The sequence below is a fragment of the Neolamprologus multifasciatus genome, chromosome 6 (genome assembly GCF_963576455.1).
Source record: "Neolamprologus multifasciatus chromosome 6, fNeoMul1.2, whole genome shotgun sequence".
Lineage (NCBI taxonomy): Eukaryota > Metazoa > Chordata > Actinopteri > Cichliformes > Cichlidae > Neolamprologus > Neolamprologus multifasciatus.
In genome coordinates, this window is record NC_140444.1 from 34,833,724 (window position 1) to 34,853,382 (window position 19,659).

The 19,659-nt window shown below is 40.6% G+C and overlaps 2 protein-coding genes across 2 annotated transcripts; one reads left to right on the forward strand and one right to left on the reverse strand.

Annotated features, from left to right (window-relative positions):
• Nucleotides 1-4,202: 4,202 nt before the first annotated feature.
• LOC146517484 (uncharacterized) lies at nt 4,203-12,425 on the reverse strand. Its single transcript, XM_085164333.1, has 3 exons — nt 11,869-12,425; nt 11,706-11,768; nt 4,203-11,604 (listed from the first exon to the last, which is right to left on the reverse strand). The coding sequence occupies exon 3, from the start codon at nt 10,152-10,154 to the stop codon at nt 6,822-6,824; it is 3,333 nt and encodes a 1,110-aa protein (XP_085020459.1). The 5' UTR covers nt 10,155-11,604; nt 11,706-11,768; nt 11,869-12,425; the 3' UTR covers nt 4,203-6,821.
• A 1,400-nt stretch (nt 12,426-13,825) lies between these two features.
• LOC146517485 (B-cell receptor CD22-like) lies at nt 13,826-16,379 on the forward strand. The gene is made up of 4 exons (XM_085164393.1): nt 13,826-14,959; nt 15,601-15,691; nt 15,802-15,859; nt 15,985-16,379. The coding sequence occupies exons 1-4, from the start codon at nt 14,683-14,685 to the stop codon at nt 16,003-16,005; spliced, it is 447 nt and encodes a 148-aa protein (XP_085020519.1). The 5' UTR covers nt 13,826-14,682; the 3' UTR covers nt 16,006-16,379.
• Nucleotides 16,380-19,659: the final 3,280 nt, after the last annotated feature.

Here is a 19,659-nt window from a genome sequence, read left to right on the forward strand (position 1 = left end):
CTGTTGATGTTGGCGCTGAATGAGTTTCTACAAGAGACATGTTACGGATGCCAAACAGGCCACCCCAGTCAGGTGCAACACAGCTGCTTGCAGGAATTGTCTGAGTATTTCTTCGACACCTACTATGACAATGTGATGATAAGGCTCAAGACTGACCGATTCATCCCAGCCATCCAGCTGTTTGTACGCTCATACACCACAGATGGGACTGGAACACAAATCCGCAGAGTTGCAGAACACCTCATGTGTGAACTGAGATCAGAGCGACATATAGTATGCGCCATTAATGACAACATTGCGAACCTGCTAGAAGCAAGTACTTGCGCCCGCCGTGTTAAACCAGCCATGCTCCGCATGATTGGAAACTACTGGGCTGGGAGACACCTGGTTTAATGTGTGCTGTTCAAGTATCCATTGTCTGTGATTGTGTCTGTGTGAAAATTAAATAAAAAGACGTGTTAACACTAACTTCTTAGTCATTTGTGGTTTGCACAGTCATGGAAAGCACATTGCATAAAATATATCATGATCCAGCCCATCCTGCGGGGTTGGCCAGTTTAAATAAGCTACGTATAGCGGCAGGGGAGGCATCAGGTGTAACACCTCCAATATCTCAGGTCAAACATTATTTAGAACAAGACGACACTTACACACTCCATAAACCTGTGAGGATCCATTTCCCCAGAAATAGAGTATTGGTGACAGGGGTCGACAAACAGTTTCAAGCCGATCTGGTTGACATGTGTGAATATGTGGCAGATAATGATAATGTGAGATATCTGCTAACATGTATAGATGTATTCTCAAAATACGCATGGGTTAGATGCCTAACAAACAAGACAGCGAATGTTGTATCAGCTGCTTTTGAGGATATACTTAGTGAGGGTAGGATCCCTGTGAAACTACAAACAGATGAAGGCAAAGAGTTTTATAATACAACCTTTAAACAGCTAATGAAGCGATATAATATCAAGCATTTCTCAACAGCTAGCGAGGTTAAATGCAGTATTGTCGAGAGATTCAATCGTAGCTTCAAGGGTAGAATGTGGAAGTACTTAACATCAGCCAACTCCCGGAGATATGTAGATGTCATACCAGATCTCACACAAGCATATAACAATGCTTATCACAGATCTATCCAAATGGCTCCGGCAGAGGTGAATAAGGATAATGAGAAGTCGGTCTTTAACGCGCTGTACAAAACGAGGCCTCAGAGGGAACTGTGCTTTAAATTTAATATTGGCGACACTGTACGAATATCAAAACTGAGAGGAAAGTTTCGAAAAGGATACGAGCAGACCTACACCGATGAGATTTTCACAGTCAAGGAACGTATAGGGAGACAGCCCCCAGTGTACAGACTAGCGGATCTAGCAGGAGAGGTATTGAAAGGGTCATTTTATGAGCCTGAGATACAACGTGTGGTTGTTGATGAAAACAAAACATTTAAAATTGAAAACATATTGGCTAGAAAAAAAGTGGGTTGGAAAAAGCATGTGCTAGTGAAATGGCTAGGATGGCCCGACAGCTTTAATTCGTGGATTCCAGAAAAAGACATCGTTGAGGCGTAATTAACTCAGATGACGCAGCTCTACACACATTCATTCAACACTGAGCATAGACGGAGAAAGCATGAATAAAAAGAACAACAACAATGCAGGCTTCTATGTAAGCCTCTTCTCGAATGCTTCGGCGCATGTTTACCCGGGTAATAAGATATCTAATTTTAGAACAAAGCTAGCAAAACCTATTGTTTTGGATAAGCCGTATGAGGTCGCTGTTATAGAGATACAGTACCCACGCATATGGATGTCTTTTCCACAATCAGATTCGCAAGTGGAAATTCATGACCCAGTCAAAGATGGAACCATCGCCGTAACCATGATCGAACTGTCTGTGGGTCATTATGCATCTGTGGAACAGATAATAAAAGAATTTAATTTTAAATGTCAACAGTACCAAACCACTGGAGACCTTAAAATGCAATACAACACAGTTACTAACCATGCCTGTGTTATGGGACCTAGGGGGACTATTCTCACATTTAGAGGGAGACTGGCGGAAATCCTAGGATTCGAAACAGGAGAACCGTTTGTACTTCATTATAAAAACACATATGCCCCGCACCCCGCAGACATATACGGGGGAAAATATAACATCTTTATTTATGCAGATATCGTTGATTACCAGCTTGTGGGTGACGCCCACGCGAGGCTATTAAGAGCTATAAATATCACGGACGATGACCGCCGCTTGCCTATTCTACAATTTGACAGCCCACACTACACACCTGTGTCAAAGACATTGATCGACGACATAGAAATTGATTTGAAAGACGATCGAAATCAACACATACCCTTTTTATACGGCAAGGTGTTTGTCAAGTTACACTTCCGACCGATAACCCACCATTTTTGAAAAAAAGGATGGCCGTCTACAACACTGATGACTCAAAATATGTAAAATACTACTTATCACAGGCTGGTGGAGAGCTCGGAGGGTATGTTGGGACCAGTACGCAATATGGGTCAGGGCTGGGTGGGTTGTTCCGCAGCTTGTTTAGATTTGCTGTACCACTGTTTAAAAAAGGAGTTAGCATAGTCAAACCACACCTAAAAACAGCCGCATCGGGCATAGTGTCTGATGTCATAACCAACATAACCAGACCCTCAACCACTAAGCAGGACGGTAGCGGATTGTATGTGTATACGCCCAGACCATCTAAGACCCCACCCCCAGGGCAGCCGTTGTCTAAAAAGCGTAAAACCACAAAACCTAGCAGGAGAGCTAGCAAACGGACACCGCCACGCAGAGTGAAAAGACCCAGAACCAGTCGTTCTAAAACTGCAGCGTTTGACATATTCTAAATGGCACTGTTACACAGTCATTCTGGAGAATGTGTAAAAACAGAGCTGGACCTGTTTACTGTTCCCTACACACAGACTAGCATTGAGAAAAGTACATTTATCGAAATCCCACCTGTATCTGCAATCACTGATGGAGGGCCGATCGAGTTTTACATCTCATCGTCCGGTGAAGATTACCTGGATCTAAATGACTCATATATCTACACACGTGTGAGAATCACAAACGCTGATGGCTCAAACCTGGCTAGGGACGCTAATGTAGGATTTATTAATTATCCTGGATGCAGCATATTTAGCCAAGTTGATGTTAATTTGGGAGACCGGCTCATTAGTCAATCATCCAACACATATCCATACAGAGGTGTGATAGAATGTCTTATCAATTATAATAAGGACACTTTAGACACACAGTTCAGCACCGGGTTATTCTGTAAGGATACATCATCACACATGAATGACACATCTATAGAAGGAGAGAACCAGGGCCTGGTGACCAGAGGTGGCTACACAGCAAATAGCAGTATTGTTGAATTGATTGCACCAGTACATGCAGACCTGTTTTTTCAAGAAAAACTGTTACTTAATGGAATCGACCTGTCACTGAAATTTGTGCGCTCTAAAGACGAATTTGCTCTCATGACAGCGGATGCCAATGCATACAGAGTTAAAATTGTCTCAGCCAGTCTCTTTGTCAAGAAAGTTAGTGTATCACCGACCGTCAGACTTGCACACAGCAAGGCATTGCACCATGCAAACGCAAAATACACGGTAGACAGAGTGTCTTTAAAGACCTTCTCCATACCTGCAGGGGCTAGAATATCAACAAATGACAATTTATTTATGGGTAGGATACCTAAATTTGTGATCATTGCATTTATAGACAATGAAGCATACACTGGCTCCTACCAGCGTAATCCATTTCATTTTGAAAACTGTGATATAGAATTTATGTCTTTATATGCTGATAGTCAGGCTTATCCTGCTAAACCATTCCAGCCCAATTTCCAGAGAAAACACTATACCAGAGAATTTTACCAGCTGATACAAACCACAGGAAGACATTTAAAGGACAGATCCTTAGCTATTACGCGTGCGGACTTTGGTAACGGCTACACTTTATTCTGTTTCAATCTGGAAGCTGACGAAGGACATTCAGGGAATGTGTCGTTAATTAAAACTGGGAACGTGAGATTGGAAACCCGTTTCAGAAATCCACTACCCCGTACAGTGAACCTCTTGTGTTATTCGGTATTTGATTCAGTCATTGAAATATCTAACATGAGACAGGTGCTCTTGGACTACTATTGAGACAAAAACGGTCATGAACACTAGAACTATCAGCCGTGATCGGCAGCATTATCAATAAAAACACACATTTCCTAGGCGTGTTAGCCTATGATCAGCTAACCACTGAACGGCTTCAAAGACTCCCTGCTATGGGTATTGTAAACACCCACCCTTCTACGATGCCCGGGGAACATTGGCTTGCTGTTTATATTTCGAGAGACAGACGCGGTTATTTTTTTGATAGTTTTGGTCACTCGTTAGACAGTTTTCCCCCAGCAATAAAGATGTTTCTTCTAAAAAACTGTTCCACTGTTTTATATTCAGGAAAACAAGTGCAGAACGACTTCTCCATCACATGCGGTCAACATTGTGTATTTTTTTTATATCATGTGCAAAATGGTGTATCTTATGAGCGTCTGCTTAACATGTATGGGTCTGATTTAATTTGTAATGATGCTATGGTGTGTCGATTTGTCAACAACATACAACCTGTTGCTGTATGCAGTGATTACGTGTGTGTGCAATGCGGATACTGACATGTACTAATGAGAATAATAAAAACAACATGAGAGCATGATAATCGAGTCAATGGTATTTATTATCAAATCTCGTATATAAATATATAGATTTACAACATACATTGTTTAAACATAAATAAAAGAAATCAAACATTAACCAGTAATAAAAAAGAAAAACATATATTTAACAGTAATAAAGACATAATATATTTAACAGTAATAAAATAAAACAAAACAAAACAATTTAGCAGCAATAAGTGAAAAAAACATTACAGTAGAAAAAACACCAAACAGCAAATATTTTTAGCAGAAAAACAATTTCAGGTGCAATAAGAAAAACCTGAATTCAAAAATCCAACCACTCTACAGGACCCCCCTTTAATTTGTTTTTTTTATTCTTTATTTTTTTTAGTGTACTATGTCGCAGCGGTCCGCCAGGGGTGATCTTTTTTGGTGTGTGTTTTAAAAAACCAGGGTCTTCAGACAGTGTGTGATCGGTTTTATACATGGCGACGGTCTTACGTATGCCTGTGTTAGATATGGCTGATAACGGTACGTTTAAATCTGAGACAGCTTTTAAAAACTCTGTCCAGCCGATAGGTCTCAAACCCTCAGAGGGTGTGTGTGTGGTTGTGACGCCTTTAATTAGATCATAAATGTGTGAACCAGGGATGGTGTGTTTATCAACAATAATTTCGCCTTTGTCGTTGTAAGAGATCAAGTGTGGCGAACGGCTCACCGCTGATAGAATAAGTTCTGCATTCCTCCTACTCCTTTTAGGTATGTGTGTTAAAACATTCTCCGCAACAAGATCCCTCACCCCTGCATCACCATGAACAGGCGATGTGTCCGCCGACTGGGGTTGCACATCCCTGTTAAATTGTTCAGGTAATGATAAAGACAATACATTCTTTTCACGGGCACCTTGTCTCACAAGGGTAAGGTATCTTTGGAGAATATCGCTGTATTTTTTAGCCTTCTCATACACATCTATGTCAGAATCTTGTAACACTTGTAACATCTCCTTGTCCAACTCGTTCTGAGACTGTTGTCTGATGCTGCCCGTTTGCTGCTGCTGCTGTTGCTTTATTAAGTCCAACTGGTGTTGGGGTACCAAAAACATCTTTTGTACATGTTCCATTTTCACCTGTTTGCTATCAGACTGGTTATGAAAGGGATTGCAGCCCCTAATAGCGGCAGTAAAAACCCTCCAGATTGGTTGATTGTCTTTCTCTTTTTCAAAGTTTTTATTTTTTTGTCTGCAATCAGTCTGATTATTGATTTTTTCTTTTTCAGCTGTTTGTACTGCTGATTGGTCAGTGGAATGTTACCATGCAATACATTAAAGGCTATCTCACACAGCGCATTGATAAAATCTAAGTTTGAATTACTAATAATAACTCTGCGTAGAGTAGGAGGAGCCCTGTATATCATCTCCAACAGAGACAGATTCCTCCGCATGCGTGATGACATCCTTTCACCTCTTTGCTGATTTTTGTTTTGGAATGTAAACAACCGGACGCTCTGATAGTAAATTTGTTCTGAGTCTTAAATAGTCCGGGGTCTTAGCTTTATAGTCTATTAAAAGATACCCGTATGTTGTGGATGTGGCATCATTAAACGCTTCTATAAAATATTTAGTATTACCCGGAAACATTTGCCTACCTAAAAGCATAACCTGATATTTATCTCTCGGATTTTTTAACAATATTAGGTAGTTAGTGTTCAAGGAAATGGTTCTACTGGATTTTCCTTGAATAAACAAATTTTGAACCAGATATATACAACTCAAATTCCTATGATGCACATACTTTGTGAACACATTTTGTACTTCTAAATTGTTAGCTGCATCGTTCATTACATCGTCTATAATTAACAAATTGTTCTTTTCTGCAGGAAGAAGGGTGTCATCAGCAAGCGATTCGGGTATACCGTTAACAAAGTTTATGTCTCTTATCTTAAGAAGCTGGTCATATAATGGCTGCCAGCATGAGTATATATATACACAATATTGTCAATGCTGCATGATATAATCCTGGAAGAATTTTCAATTATGCTTTTAACAAAAAAAGTCTTGCCGCAGTTACTGGGACCGCTGACCACCATACTGAACGGGTGCTGCAACCGGGCGTCAAACCCCTGTTCTAATTTAAAATCCATAAGGTACGGTTGTATAGTCTGGGAGCACACGGCGCTTATTGTAAACAACTTTAACTTTTTTCACAATGGTTTTATTCTTCAAATGAAGCTTCTTTTTATCGCGTCTGATGCTATCAGACACGGCAACTAGGTGTGCGTCTGATGTCTGATTGGTTACAAACTTGTGGACTAAACCTTTCAAGGAGTCGTGGGTGACAACTTTCGAGTTTAATGCATTCAGTGTCACGCCTTTACATTTGACCTGGGTCTTGCCCAGCGATGTGTGATACGCGTAGCATTTTGGCCCACCGGAAACAAATTCCGCTATGTAATCCTCCACACCACCCTCTCCACAGTCTAATTCACTTGTGAGATCCCCCAGAAACGGACCTAGAGGAGGCATCCACTCGCCAGGGCGTGCCGTGAAAATGACACTGTCCGTGTCACAATACAGCACGCGCTGCTGCAAGTTGTCTAGCAAATCATACAGCATGAGTCTGGCGTGTGCAGTGGTCATGGCCCCGACAAAGACATTAACGTCCTTCACACGGGAAGCTCTACCATCAGCATGCCGCCACTGCACCATTGCGACGTCGTCAGAGATGAAACAAAACTGACGCACGTCGTACTGGTCGCTAAACATTAGCTGGCTAAATCTGGAAGGGTCTGTAATGAGCTCAGATGATGCCATATTTGACCTCATGCTGAAACGACCCCATAACGAGTTTAGCAACAGCTTGTTACAGTTACGAACAGCTTTATTTACACAAATCTTGGATGGGTCTAGCATTATTCCCTCCTTCTCATAATACTCGTCTATGTACTTCTTCTGTTCGTCAGGTGTCTTCACGTGTTCAGGATACCCCGAGGCCTCCTGTTTGAGTTTTAGGAAGGCTTTCACATAGTCTTTAAACAATGTGTCGGTCTTATTGGGGAAATGCCACACCTCATCAATAGCAAGAACCTTGTATCCCTTCTCAACAGCTTTTTCAAGCTCAAATGAGACCCACGTGCCTTTCAACACCCGCTCACTGTCCCTGTGCCCACATGCAGTATGCTGGTTTTGGTCTTCAGCACACATGCTGCAGAGTGGAAACATCAGTTTTCCGTGGCACCTGTAGGGAAGGACGGGGTGAAAAAGACCCTTAGGGGGGAGCACTGTGCATTTAACAAAGCCAAAATAATTTTCTAGCTTGTCAAAGTTGGTGTAAATGACTTGAGGGTGTCCTACAGGATAGTCTTTTTTAGACTGCACTGTGGGATAGAGACTGGTGAAGTCGTAGTAAAATATTTTTTCATCACAACCAGTCTTGTGGTACAGCTTTAGAGCATTTGTGCGACCTCCAAAAAGGGCGTCTCGGGGATTCATGCGTTCTGGCTTTCTGTATGTGTGCATGAAAGCCACAACTGCAGGGTCTGTCTGCTTCAAGGCAGCCCATTCACATTCCCACATCACTATTACGCTCACACTGTGTTGTGATCTCAGTGCATCAACTTTGTCACAAAACATGCGATGCAGCAGTCCATAGGATGCTTTGCTGACAGGATTAACTTCACTCTCGGGGTAACATTTAACACAGCCGTGGTGAAAACATCCTGCAAATTCATAAGCTGTATTACTTGTGGGGTCAAAACCGTCCACAAAATACGGTCCAACCCTCTGTTCGCCTCCTCTGAGAGCATGTTTTACCACTTTGTTGGTGGTGTGGGACACGTATTGAAGCCATTCGATAAAGACGTTAGAAAACGTCTTATTCTGCTCAACGTATGCCCCGTCATACGTGAGAGCGAGCGTGTCTCTAGGCAGAAACAGCGTTTTATACACACCAATACTAAATGCAGCCAAGGTGGTATACATGAATGGATCAACTTGTGTACAACCCAGTAACGTGTCACGATAAATGCTGCATGCTTTACGCAGGACATCAACATCGTTAACACAGTAACGCCTGAGTTCAGCCTGAAAATCAAAGGGATTCTGTGAGGCAACCTGGTACCATTCCATGAATCGCACCTTATCGCTTTCAGACATGTGCTCATAGCCGTAGAAGGAGGGGTCTGGGTACGGGCCCACATAATGCTCATTATCCCTCGTATTAAACCTGTGTGGGAAATGGCCCTTCTGCAGGTCTTGAAAACCTAAAGCAGAGGGTATTTTGGCAAGGCCCATGGGCAAAAAGCTGAACGAATCAATCCATCGCTGGTCATAGTCCCTGTCATACATCAAAATCACACGGCTGCTGCTCATTATGACACTAGGTGTTATGCACTGTCTGACAAAGTACTCGAGGAGTATGTAGTTGTCAAAGCCAGATGCATTATGTGCTATGAACGTGTACCCACGAAACCTTGGGCGTCTGTAATGTTGCACAAACGCCTCCACACACTTTAATGTGTTAAATGTGAACTTATTGCCCTTCAGATCAGACGCACACACAAAGTTAGCCTCGTGTTTACCGTTGTGGTACCTAGTCTCGAAATCATATAAAATGTATTTATCGCTAGGCTTCTGTTTTTCAACAGGCTGTATGAAACACTGATGGTCGGAGTCTCCGGGTAATTTAGGCTCGCGGCAGTGCTCGCATCTAGGCTGGGCACATCTGTGTGGCGATTTCTTGGATTCTCTATATGTGGTGCCACAGTGCATGCAATGTTTCATATTATCACAGGGGATCATGTTGTGTTTTAATTCAGGTAATTTGTGTTGCTGGTAACAGTGTTGTGATTTGCAGATGCGGTTACAGTCGCTGCATTTCACTGTGGGACCCCTGTGGTGTTGACAGAGTGTATAACATGTGTTACATCTATGTTTACAGCTATGGTGTAATGCTGTATTATATGTACTGTAACAGAAATTACACACATAGGATGCACCAAGAAAAGCGGTCGGGTTTAAAATCATGTGGTAATGTTGATTATGGAGATACATCATCAACGTGTTTGTGTTTGGCTCTTCATGTGTGAAAAAACATTCCAGGCGTTTACGCCCTTCTGTGTGGTAATAGATTACAATCTTAATGTTGAAGTGCTTCTCAAATTTACTGACATCAGTGAATGATACTTGCTGTGTGTCGCATAGACCTACTTCAGCATGCATCCGTTTAGCTGTAGCGAGTTTTTCTAGCTCAGAGGCTGATGAGTTTAATGAATGTGCTATACATAGGGAGAAGCACAAATTGTTGTGTGTGTTGTTTGGTGTGTATAAATGTCTGCCTTTCTTTGAGAGAATCTCATCATAAGGGATTTGTGCCAGTCTTAAGCGAGCCCCACCACTACTGTTCTGAGCTACCGTGACAATAAACTCTAATTCATCATCACCGATAGATTCATCATTACTCTGCATAACTTGTGCAATTCGATCGAGAAACAGCTCCGGATCATACCGATCATCAGCGTTTAAAACAGCCTGAACATCTGAAGCCAGCGAGGGGCCACGCAGGACCACGTTTAGAACACTGCCCTGTTGAGATCCAGCCACAGCTCGGTCTACCACATTGGCTAAGCACTCGCGCAGGTACTTGTTCTGGATGATCAAGACTTATACCCCTAAAATCAAGGCACTCACGCAATTCGCGAGCATTAAAATTAGGTATCTCTCTAATGTGTGGCTGGGAGCGCCTGCCAGATCCAGATTGCACAACGGGCTCAATCACGATAGTATCACTTTGTGAGAAATTTACAATGACTGAGGGGGTGTGTGGTGTTGCAGCGGTGCCCGGACACGCATGTGTGGCTGTAGTACTAGTAGAAGCGGTAACAGACTCAATAACACCAGCAGCAGCAGCAATACGGTTAGCATCAGTAACAACAGTGGTCCGAGCAACACCTGATATACTATCACTATTATTAACAACAACAATAGCCCCATCAGCAATAGCAGGCGTAGGAACAGTCTGACGAGGATGTGTATCAGATGAGGCTGATGCAGGCACACTATTAAGTCTAGCTATAATATCGTCTAATTTGTTATCTGTTTCTTCAGCCCACTGCATAAAAGTCTCTAAGTCAAAACATCTAACAGGAGTGGAGGTTCCGTTATTATGCTTAAATAATTTATTTGGAGGGTCCATGGTCTGGATTTTAAAAGTCAGGGACTTGAAATTTTGCTGCAGATGATGTCTAATGTACTACACACTTTGTTTATGAATTTGGTAAACTGTTGCCTTTGTACCTGTGCTTCTTGGTGGTATTGATTGAGTCTAGCTTCAATCAAACATAATTTATCAGCTAATGAAGCTATATGACTCTGTTCAGCAGGCTGAGCGTCTGAAACCTTCATGTAAGCATCATACGCCGCTGATATTTGAGAGTCTGTTATACCGTCGTCTTCAAAATCTACGTGTGAATCAATGCTATTTCTGACACATTCTGGTGTGGTGGGTATATGAACAAGATCGAAATCTGATATACTGTACTCAAAAACATCAGAGAAATCACGAGGCAAGCACTCACTCGGGGGTGTTGCAGGTCCGCTGATGAAGATCGCTTCTGACTCTCCACTGTTGCACAAAGCTCCAGGTTTTTGTTGTTCTGGGAGGTCGATACTGCTTAAACATTCCAAAAACGTCTGGAATAGTACGGTGTCCTGATCATTAAGAGGAGGGGTACTGTGCTGCAGTCTGTGAAGATAGATATGTGTTAAAACATTTATACATGTACCCATTTCAAACAGAATAAGCGTGTCTCCCTCTCTATCTCTTTTTATCTAATTTATATATACCTATGCTTACCTTGTAGTGTGCGTTATTCCGGACGGCCCTGGTTCTCCACACATAAGGTTCTCTGGCGTGGCTCTGTATGTGTAAAACGGTCGGTTTTAGAACATTTGGAATTGTTTAAACCCATTTGCTGTTTTTTTTTAAATACACAATTATACATCCCGTTGTATACATACCTTTTGTAAGGATGGGCTCTGTGGTCACGGTGTCTGAATGTTTTCCTGCTCAGTTTGTTAACCCTGGAACAAATCAAAAAAAAAACTCTGTTATTATATAATTTAAAACAATCGCAAGCTTAAAACATACATACGATTAAAAATCGCGTAATTCTGTACACACCTTGTGCCTGTTAGAGAAGTTGTTCCATCTGTAAAAGCTCCCGTTTCTAAAGAAAAGGGTCCTGTGCCGTTCTCCCGAACTCCTAAAAATTAAGCTTTTGTTTTAGGAAAAAGATAGTTTGAATATCCTATAATATGTTAACATAACACTTTTAAAAATACAATAATAGGTTTTGTTTTACTTACCGTTTAAGATGTCCATGTTATAAAGAACGATGTTAGTTTTGATGATCTCAAAGAAAATGGTGTTGTTGCGACGAATGCAGAGTTCACCCTGAGCCTAGCATGGCTCTCAGTTAAATACCTTCTCCAGGAACAAAGCCAGTACACAGCTGTTTCACACCTTAAGGTTCACACTCCCTTGCTACTTCCCAGAGTCCTCCAAGAGATGAATGTGTGGTCCTCTGGAGTTCCTGTTTCCCGCCAACACCCTTACTACACCCCCCCTACCGTTTGTCTAGGTGGCTTTGTCTCATTCTTAGTTCAACATTCCGAAATCCCGATTTTTAAATAAAATGATCGCATCAACCCTGGAAAGAAACCTCACTAGATGTGTGAAAAAAACTAGTTAAATTAAAACTGGGGGGATTGATTAAATAAAACGCTTGTGAACATGCTGACATTTCCCATTCAGAAGAAATCCCCACTTGTGCCGTTTTTAAAATAAATTGCATGCATCGCAGCAAGCTGAGATATTGTCAGATTTAGAACATTAGTCTGACTAAAACACCATTACCAACACTTTTGACTAGATGTATATAAAAACCATCCCCTCTTTGTTAACACCGGAGCACTGTGAACTAAAACAGCTTCCACTCCACTCAGCTTCAAAACAAAGAATTGCTTTTAAGAACACATATGTCTGCATAACTGAATGTCGAGATACACCTAAGTGATAAAAATAGTTTAATTAAAAACCCTATGGTTTGATTAAATTAAAACCCTGTTAAAAACACAAACTCATATAAACCCCCCCCGACGCCCTGTGTGTTCCCATACATGAAGTAGCATCAGTACACAGCTGTTTCACACCTTAAGGTTAACACTCCCTTGCTACTTCCCAGAGTCCTCGAAGAGACAAAAGACACCTGCTCTGGAGTTCCTGTTTCCCGCCAACACCTGCTGACGTCCTGTGTGTTTCCACACATGAACTAACATGCCCCCCGAGCACACCTGAACGCGCATGCGCACACGCACAAATCCGGTCAAACCGGTTGTCAAACCGGTTTGGTTGGCCGCCATATTGGACTAGTGCCCCCTTATTACTACTGTTGTCCTGCTGGAAGGTGAACCTCCGCCCCAGTCTCAAGTCTTTTGCAGACTCCAAGAGGTTTTCTTCCAGGATTGCCCTGTATTTGGCTCCATCCATTGTCCCATCAACTCTGACCAGCTTCCCTGTCCCTGCTGAAGAGAAGCACCCCCAGAGCATGATGCTGCCACCACCATATTTGACAGTGGGGATGGTGTGTTCAGAGTGATGTGCAGTGTTAGTTTTCCACCACACATAGCGTTTTGCATTTTGACCAAAAAGTTCCATTTTGGTCTCATCTGACCAGAGCAGCTTCTTCCACATGTTTGCTGTGTCCCCCACATGGCTTGTGGCAAACTGCAAACGGGACTTCTTATGGTTTTCTGTTAACAATGGCTTTCTTCTTGCCACTCTTCCATAAAGGCCAACTTTGTGCAGTGCACGACTAATAGTTGTCCTATGGACAGATTCCCCCACCTGAGCTGTAGATCTCTGCAGCTCGTCCAGAGTCACCATGGGCCTCTTGGCTGCATTTCTGATCAGCGCTCTCCTTGTTCGGCCTGTGAGTTTAGGTGGACGGCCTTGTCTTGGTAGGTTTACAGTTGTGCCACACTCCTTCCATTTCTGAATGATCGCTTGAACAGTGCTCCGTGGGATGTTCAAGGCTTTGGAAATCTTTTTGTAGCCTAAGCCTCCTTTAAATTTCTCCATAACGTTATCCCTTCATGGTGTTGTTGCTCCCAATATTCTCTTAGACAACCTCTGAGGCCGTCACAGAGCAGCTGTATTTGTACTGACATTAGATTACACACAGGTGCTCTCTATTCAGTCATTAGCACTCATCAGGAAATGTCTATGGGCAACTGACTGCACTCAGACCAAAGGGGGCTGAATAATTATGCACACCCCACTTTGCAGTTATTTATTTGTAAAAAATGTTTGGAATCATGTATGATTTCCGTTCCACTTCTCACGTTTACACCACTTTGTGTTGGTCTTTCATGTGGAATTCCAATAAAATTGATTCATGTTTGTGGCTGTAATGTGACAAAATGTGGAAAAGTTCAAGGGGCCGAATACTTTTGCAAGCCACTGTATATGAACACATGTAAGAAACATTACAAATGTCTACATCAAAATCTCAGTAAATAGTGATATAAAGTTTGATCATTTCCACTTTCAAAAGTGTGTTCATACAAATATTTGTGACATTTCTTTAAATAACAGACGACTTTATCCAACTGAGAACATCAACTGCAGCTTCTCATTATACACAAAGCAATTCTTCAAAGCAAAGCAGTTTCATTGAGTTTCCTCTAATATTGAAATCAAACAAGTTTTTAGCTGAAGAAAAACCTGCAGACAGTTTTAACTGTGCTGTGAAAGGATCAGAGCTTTTCCATTCTAACAGTGTGTGAGTTCACTTCTCTTACTCCTTTACTCCTCAATAAAGCTGATTTGTTTCATTTTGGGAAGTTTACAATGTTTTCCTTTTAGAATATAAGCTATTAATATTTGAAAATTTGGTTCTAACTATATATTGTATATATTGTAATTATATGTTGTATGTTTCCTCCTCCAGATGCTCCAAAGCTTCCCTCTGTGTCAGTGAGTCCCTCTGCTGAGATAGTGGAGGGCAGTTCAGTCACTCTGACCTGTAGCAGTGATGCTAACCCAGCAGCTAGTTACACCTGGTACAAGGAGGATGAAGACTCACCTAAAACATCAGGACACAACTTCACCATCAGCAACATCAGACCTGAGCACAGTGGGAGTTATTACTGTGTGGCCCACAACAACAGAGGGACTCATAACTCCACCTTACAGCTGACTGTTGTCACAAGTAAATTTTACACTCTTAAAATAACAAATGTAAAGTAAATACAGTACACACATTTATACAGTAATTAGTTTGGATGCTGATTAAGCATCGAAGAAAGAAAACAACAGTGTTTGATCTACAGCCATTGTTTTTACCTCAAAACAAAACCATCGTTGTTTTCTTTCAGACAGCGTGTCTTCCAAAGCTCAGAGATGCAGAATATGAACTTTTAATATTTATTCAGATGTTTTCTGACTCTAAATTTTCTTTTGTCATTACTCAGGTTTTTCTAATACACATTTTAAACATGTTCGGCTATTTTTCAACTTCTGTGTGAACTTCAGTTTTCAACCGTTCTGCACTTTTGTTTTCAAGTGAAAAATTCTTTATTTTTCTCTTAACATTCAGCAATTATTTCATTTCAGCTCAAAATATCAGTTATCAGCATTCACACTGCTGTTTCTTCAGAAAATGCATCTTCTAGTATATTAATATAATTGTTTTACTGAATACAATATTTAAAATAGTTATTTATTCATTAATTTTACAGGAAAAACGTTTGTATGAGTGGATTATGACAATAAATAACTAATAGCATCACCTGGCAAACAATCTAATCTTACTGCTGAGAAATCTCTGCCATGTATTTGTCTCTGTTTTAGGGAAATCCGAAATAATAATCATGAATATCATCAGGCTGACTCTGGTGGTCCTGATCCTGATTCCTCTGCTTGTCTTGAGTCTGTTGACGAGGTAAAACAATACAAACACTTTACCCCTCTTTTATTTTCCCATTAGACCCTTAGTTTGAAAGTTGAAAGTTCATAACATTTATACTAAAGTTGTTTTTTTATTATATCCAGGAGGAAGAAGCGCATCATCTTAAAAACTGAACCAAATGAACCTGTAGAGATGACTGAGGTTTGTTTATTTGCATTATTGGAGTTGGAGCAAGTGACACTCAGCAAATGACTTATTATGAAATACATGCACATGTTTTATGAGTGAAGCTGTTTCAGTCTGAGCGTTTCATCTCTCTTCATTAGGTATACTCTCATCCTGACTGAATCCTGATGAATCCTCAAAGGCTCTGACTGCAGCACAGACAGATGACAAGGAGGAGCAGGAACAGCTGGTGTAAAGTGCAGTCAGGTTACAGCAGGTGTTCAGTTCAAGTGTCACAAACAGCCCTTTTGTGTGTTAGACCATTAAAACTAAAAATGTTTGCTTCAAACTGTTATACAACTTATTCATCAATGCTATTTATTTTCTTGGTTAAGGATTTGATTATTTTTATGGGGGTAAGGGATAGGATAAGTATAAGGCTTCAGCCTATTCCTTTTTTGGTTACTGTTTGAGTACTTTTATGTAAAATTATAATCTGCTGTTGTTGACTGAAATAAAAATTTCAATAAAAAAAAAAAATAATTAAAAAAAAAAATTCATTCAATAAAACAAAGACTGCCACAATTGTAAATTTCTTCTTCATGTATGAAACCTGCGCTGAGCAGCCTGTGGTGTTTTTCCACATTCAGCCAATCTAATGTCATTACAAAGAAATCTGCTGAGCTTATACTCTAAATAAATATAAAAAATAAAATACAGAGACAGTACTGGGAGTTCTTTTTCTGTGCTTTGCTCCATAATCAAAATGATCAACAATTTCTATTAATTTACAGAAATGTTTTTGTGCCCACTATGAAAGACACAGAGATGCTTTTGTTTAATGGTATCATTTATACAAAAAATAATGTCAATCTTCTGTTATTTATTTCAGCAGTTCATCCTTTAATGCTTTATCTGTTTCTTACTTCGGTGCTGTCACGGTCCTGGGTCGGTTCGACCAGCATTTTGAGTTCTTATGTTTTGGTTTATTTTTGCATTATGAATTAGTTTTTATTCTCTGGTGATACTGTTTTGATTATAATTATATTCTGATTCTTTAGTTATCCGATGATGTTGATGATGATGACGATTATTTCTGGTTTAGGTTTTGTTATCTTGCCCTCATGTTTGGTTTAGGTTGCCTGTGCTTATTCTTCTCTGCCCGTGTGTCCCTCTGTCTGTCCGTGACGTCATTATGCCTGTTTACGAGTCTGTGTCTCTGTCTGTCGTGTGCTTCCTGTTTTATTTTGTAGGTCTGTGTCCTATGTCAGTGCGTTCAGCTTTGTGCTCTCCCTGTCTCGTCAGTGTAATCAGCGTCAGCCGTGTCTCCCAGCTGTTTCCTCTTCGCTCCGTTCACCTCTCGTATTTAGTGTCTGTGTCTTCCCCTACTCTGTGTCGCGTCGTTAACGTCTGTTCACCCTCAACTTGCTGTGTGTTTGTAATGACCAGTCCTCCAGCACCTCGGTTTAGAGTTTTGTTTTGCTTTTGTAAGTCTTATTTTGTGAATCATTCCTCCAGCAATCAAGCTGTGTTTTCAGTTTATTCCCGTCTCCCAGAGTCCTGCAATTTTGGGTCCACCACTTCTGCTTGCCTGCCACACAGCCAACCATGACAGGTGCAGTGTGGCAGACAGTGGGTAGAGTGAGCGACATGTTTGACACACCTGAGACTCAGGCTAAAGATATTTAGCCTGAAAGTTCCCACATCATCATATTTAGTCAAAACAAGTTAACATGTATTTGTTTTGTTATCAAAAGTGTTTTTATTCAAGATACATTTTAGAAAAAAATGATGATGGAAGGATCTGTAATTCTTGTACATAACTACTGTGAAATCCCTTAAAGTCATTCTCACTCTCAGCCTGATGAACCAAAAAGACATTTGTTTTTCTACCTTTGTTATTTTGATCATTAAGTGGTGCTTAATGCTGGGAACCACTGTAAATTACGCCTTTGCATTTTTATGATGTCCTTGGTGAGGATTTAAAATTAAATGTAAAAATGTTGCTTTGTATGTAAGAATTTGCATGTAAGGTTGTAAACATAAATACAGAATTGGAAAGACTTCAGGTTTTATTCTCACACTGAAACATCTCTGGCTTGTTTTGTTAAAAAGAAATGAGTTTGACAATGTTGTGGGTCTTCTCCTGTATGTGGTACGGGTCATATCACTGTCAGCTATTTTCACTGACTGAGTATTTTAAAACAATTTTTACTTTCCTCTTTTGGACACAACTTTCTGACATTGTGGTTCAGGTCAGACACTTTAAGACTCACGTTAACTCACATCAATAACAGGGACTTTTAATAGTAAACATAGAATTTATATGGAAATGACAGAAAAAGCGAGGCAGTGCCTCAAAGGAATGAATGGCCACACCTGCCATTCACAGCGACTAGCTGCACAAGTTTATGTCGATCATGTTTGTTTGGAAAAAGCATGCAAATGTCAGGGAAAGATTCCCCTCTCTCTGCCATGTGTTACGATCATCTTCCACCCTCACTTATAATTGTGCAAAATGATATTTTTGCACAATGTGCACGGGCACAGTGTGGTATGTGCCTGACATTATATCTGATATAATTGCTGATTATTTAAACTTAAACTCTCAAAGACGGAACCTTATACCATTTTAAAATGAAGATGAATATCCTCCCTCGTCTTTTATATATTTTTGAACACTGTCGGTAGAAGTAAGTGATAATGAGTTTAGAGAGTGGGACAAATAGATTTCCTAATTCATCTGGCAGGTTATGAAACCTAGAATCATTTCAGTGCTCTGCAGCAAGGATAAGAAAGAGGAGGGATGGCTCTACCATGCTTAAGAAACTACTACCATGCAGGACAATAAAGACTACAAGGATAATGGAAAAAATCTGTAAAAGCTGTTGGTCATGATATCGGTTTGGTTATCTGGTGAGAGGGAAACATGAAGATGAAACCAGGAGATGTCCTTACTGAATCATCAGAGCTGAACAGGTGATGGAGAAACAGGTTTACCTTTTAGGTGACATGGATGAGTTGAAGGGAAGTTATGAACTGTTTCTGAGAAATAACACCAGGATCCTTTTTTAGGTAGCTGACAGCTGGTAACTGTGCAGGGGCGGGTCTAGCAAAGTTTTGCCTGGGGGGCAGGTAGGGCATTAACAGGGAAAGGGGGGCATATTCTCATTTAAAATTTCTCACTTTTAACAAATAATTATCTGAATCTTACAACAAACGTTTTCATCTGATGTAAAATGTATAAAAATCCATTATTGTACATAGTAATTTTTTTAGGGTCCCATCATAATTTCTTCAGTACTAGCTAAGTACTGTATATGATGCCAGTATTTTCCCCACATTTTCCAGATTCTGTACCAGTACTGTGTGTAAAATGCCATCAAAAAGTCAATTAAGTTTTATTCTTTCTCACCTGTCTTTCTGTCTCCTTTCACTTTTTAAAGGTTGCCATGTTAGAAAAAATATTTTGCCCTGCCATGCTGTTTATTGATGTGGCAAATGAATGGTTTATGAAAATATATCTAAATCTGTCATCAGTAATCAGTAATGATCATGTCTCACCTCTAGTCTTCTCTGTCTTAATTTCAGGTTTTCACCATGTGTTGTAGATAGTTCAGGAGGTTAACTCGACCAAGCAGTCTACTCTCGGGTACTGTTCATAATACCAGAATAGGGAGGATGGTGTAGGTTTAAGTTTATTAGACTGATACATATGTACCAGCAAGACAGTGTCCATCACTGTGACAACAGCGTTTGTTTTCATTCAAAGGATTTATGGTTTTTCCTATAATACCATGGTGGGCCGGTCACCAGTCAAAATGCCCGGGCCGATT